This window comes from Etheostoma cragini, chromosome 9 (assembly GCF_013103735.1).
Source record: "Etheostoma cragini isolate CJK2018 chromosome 9, CSU_Ecrag_1.0, whole genome shotgun sequence".
Lineage (NCBI taxonomy): Eukaryota > Metazoa > Chordata > Actinopteri > Perciformes > Percidae > Etheostoma > Etheostoma cragini.
This window is the reverse complement of record NC_048415.1, coordinates 12,251,863-12,254,227: the sequence shown is the minus strand read 5'-3', so window position 1 is coordinate 12,254,227 and position 2,365 is coordinate 12,251,863. Positions and strand designations below refer to the sequence as shown.

General features: G+C 40.9%; 1 protein-coding gene across 3 annotated transcripts in view; it reads left to right on the top strand.

Annotated features, from left to right (window-relative positions):
- Positions 1 to 1,730, top strand: part of xxylt1 (xyloside xylosyltransferase 1) — a 27,821-nt gene extending 26,091 nt beyond the window's left edge. For all 3 annotated transcript variants that reach the window (XM_034882534.1, XM_034882533.1, XM_034882535.1), the window contains exon 5: positions 268 to 1,730. In XM_034882534.1, coding sequence (XP_034738425.1) covers positions 268 to 664 — 397 coding nt within the window. In that variant the 3' untranslated portion in view covers positions 665 to 1,730. The remainder of the gene's footprint in view (positions 1 to 267) is intronic.
- Positions 1,731 to 2,365: the final 635 nt, after the last annotated feature.

Below are 2,365 nucleotides of genomic sequence, written 5' to 3'. Positions count from 1 at the left end.
GTTGCTATAGTGACCAGCCACGCTGAGGCTTTACTCAATCTGCAATGGAAAACGGAAGTATAATGGGCCGAGGCAAGCTGTTACCAGCAGTGGAAAAACGCCATTAGTAGGCTCGCTAGCTTAATTGCTAACTGCACAATAAGTTACGTTTATTCAAAAGATGATGGATTTGTACCTTGAGTTGTATTTCATGAGTGACATTCCATGCTTCTTTTATGGAGCAAAATGTTTCATAGTCATTTAAAACTCTTGCCGTCTCTCTTGCAGACACACGTTTTGGCAATATCGTAAGGAGAACCCTCAGACCAAAGTAGGTGATCCTCCTCCTGACGGCCGCCCAGGTTTCAACAGCGGTGTGATGTTATTGGACCTTGGTGCTATGAGGGACTCAGCTCTCTACAACAAACTGTTGGAGCCTAGCAATGTGGCCAAACTAGCAGACCATTATCGCTTCAGGGGCCACCTAGGGGACCAGGACTTCTTCACCATGATTGGCATGGAGCATCCTGAACTGTTTTATTCGCTGGCCTGTGGGTGGAACCGTCAGCTGTGCACCTGGTGGAGGGACCACGGATACGGAGACGTGTTTCAAATGTATTATCGCTGTGTTGGACATGTCTATATTTACCATGGGAACTGTAACTCCCCTATACCAGATGACTGATTTAAGCACTGGACTGATGGTGGAACTGAAAAGGAGTCTATGACATCTACAACATCTGACATCTTTAGTTCAAGAGAAATATTTGTCCTACTTTATGGAAGGGAGGATTGTGGCTATTATATAACTTGCCGTTGTTGACCAGTGTACTGCCGGTATAGTCACATACTTTGCCCCCTGCTGGTCAAGGGGCTACTGAAGGACCTGCCCTGCTACAAATATGGCATTTATCTGTCATTTTGGTGTGTTGAAAACAGATCTGTGTTACAGCAATGCAAGGAGCTGCAATAGTTGGGCCATTATTTTTCAGGTACAAAGATAGCATTATTAAATATGATCTAAGAAACCTCAGCTTACTAACAGACATGTTGATTTGAAGGCTTAAGAGTAGAAATATGCAGTTCATGTTAAAAGTTCATCTACCTGGAATGTATTCTTGTCTATATTTCATTGGCAAATGCAGCCTCTTGCTGAATGATGTTGCATTGTGGTGTGGAGAAAGGTTTCGCATGGGCCCTCTGCATGGCACCCTGCTGCATCAATGCTGGAATCATTCAAATGAAATAAGGGCTAATGTCAGTATGAATGAGGTGTAATATATTATGCATTGTCAATGTCAAGTAATTCTCTTTTTATTTGCTCATACATTAATTGATTTCAATAAATGTTGGTACTTGAGGAGAATCTAAAAAAACACTATCCATTACACATTGGGGTAATGTGATAATTTAAAAGGAATTCATATTGCTAACAAATGGTTAAATATTATCTGCAATGAATACAGGGTCAGCAAATGTGTAGTTTTTGATAGCCAGACCTTTGACTACAGTGCTGTGTTAGTGCTGGAGAATGGACTGGCTACATCGCTTATTATTCTGGGACAGGGGAATTTTTTAAAATGTCTTTAATAAATCACAACCGTCTTGGGTGGCGCTAAGCTCCTGATGACTGTGCACCTGCAAAACAGATAGTGGAAGGGGAAATGAATACCTGACATTCAGCACACCAAGCTTAATCCCAGCACTGTCCATCTGGTAAACCAGACTAGCATGTGTGTTTATTGGCTATATTTTAGGGCTGCACGATTATGGCCAAAATGATAATTACGATTAATTTGATCAATATTGTGATAGAAATTAATTATAACAATTATTTTTTAATTTTAACCAAAACAAATTTTATAGTCATATAACGTATTTATAACACCTTTGACATCCATATTGTGCTACATTCCTCTTATGTTAAAGTTGTATGTGGTACATACATACAGCTGCAACACATGTAAATGAAAATTATCTGAAATAAATAGCCTAGGAGATAAATATATATATATATATATATATATTTTATAAATGTATCTCTGTAAAAGCTCCTGTACTTGTTTTCAACAATAACTGATTAAAAGTGTCAGAAGTATGGACGCTGACGCCGCTCTGTCTCTGTTGCTGGGAGCCATTGGGGGCGGGGCTGCACGGAGAGTAAGAGGAGCGATCCAAACACAGGAACGGCTTTACAGAAGAAATGGGTCATGTAAAGCAAAATCAAATCACATTGATTCGCTTTGTTTGTGGAGAGGCAGCGGACACGAGGACGTTGGGTGCGCCGATGCGACCTGGAGGAAAAATGTTGGTCGCACCCTAGAGCCCTGTGAGCTAACAGACACAACTAGCACTGGTCACTGCTGTTGTCTGAAAAACAACCCGG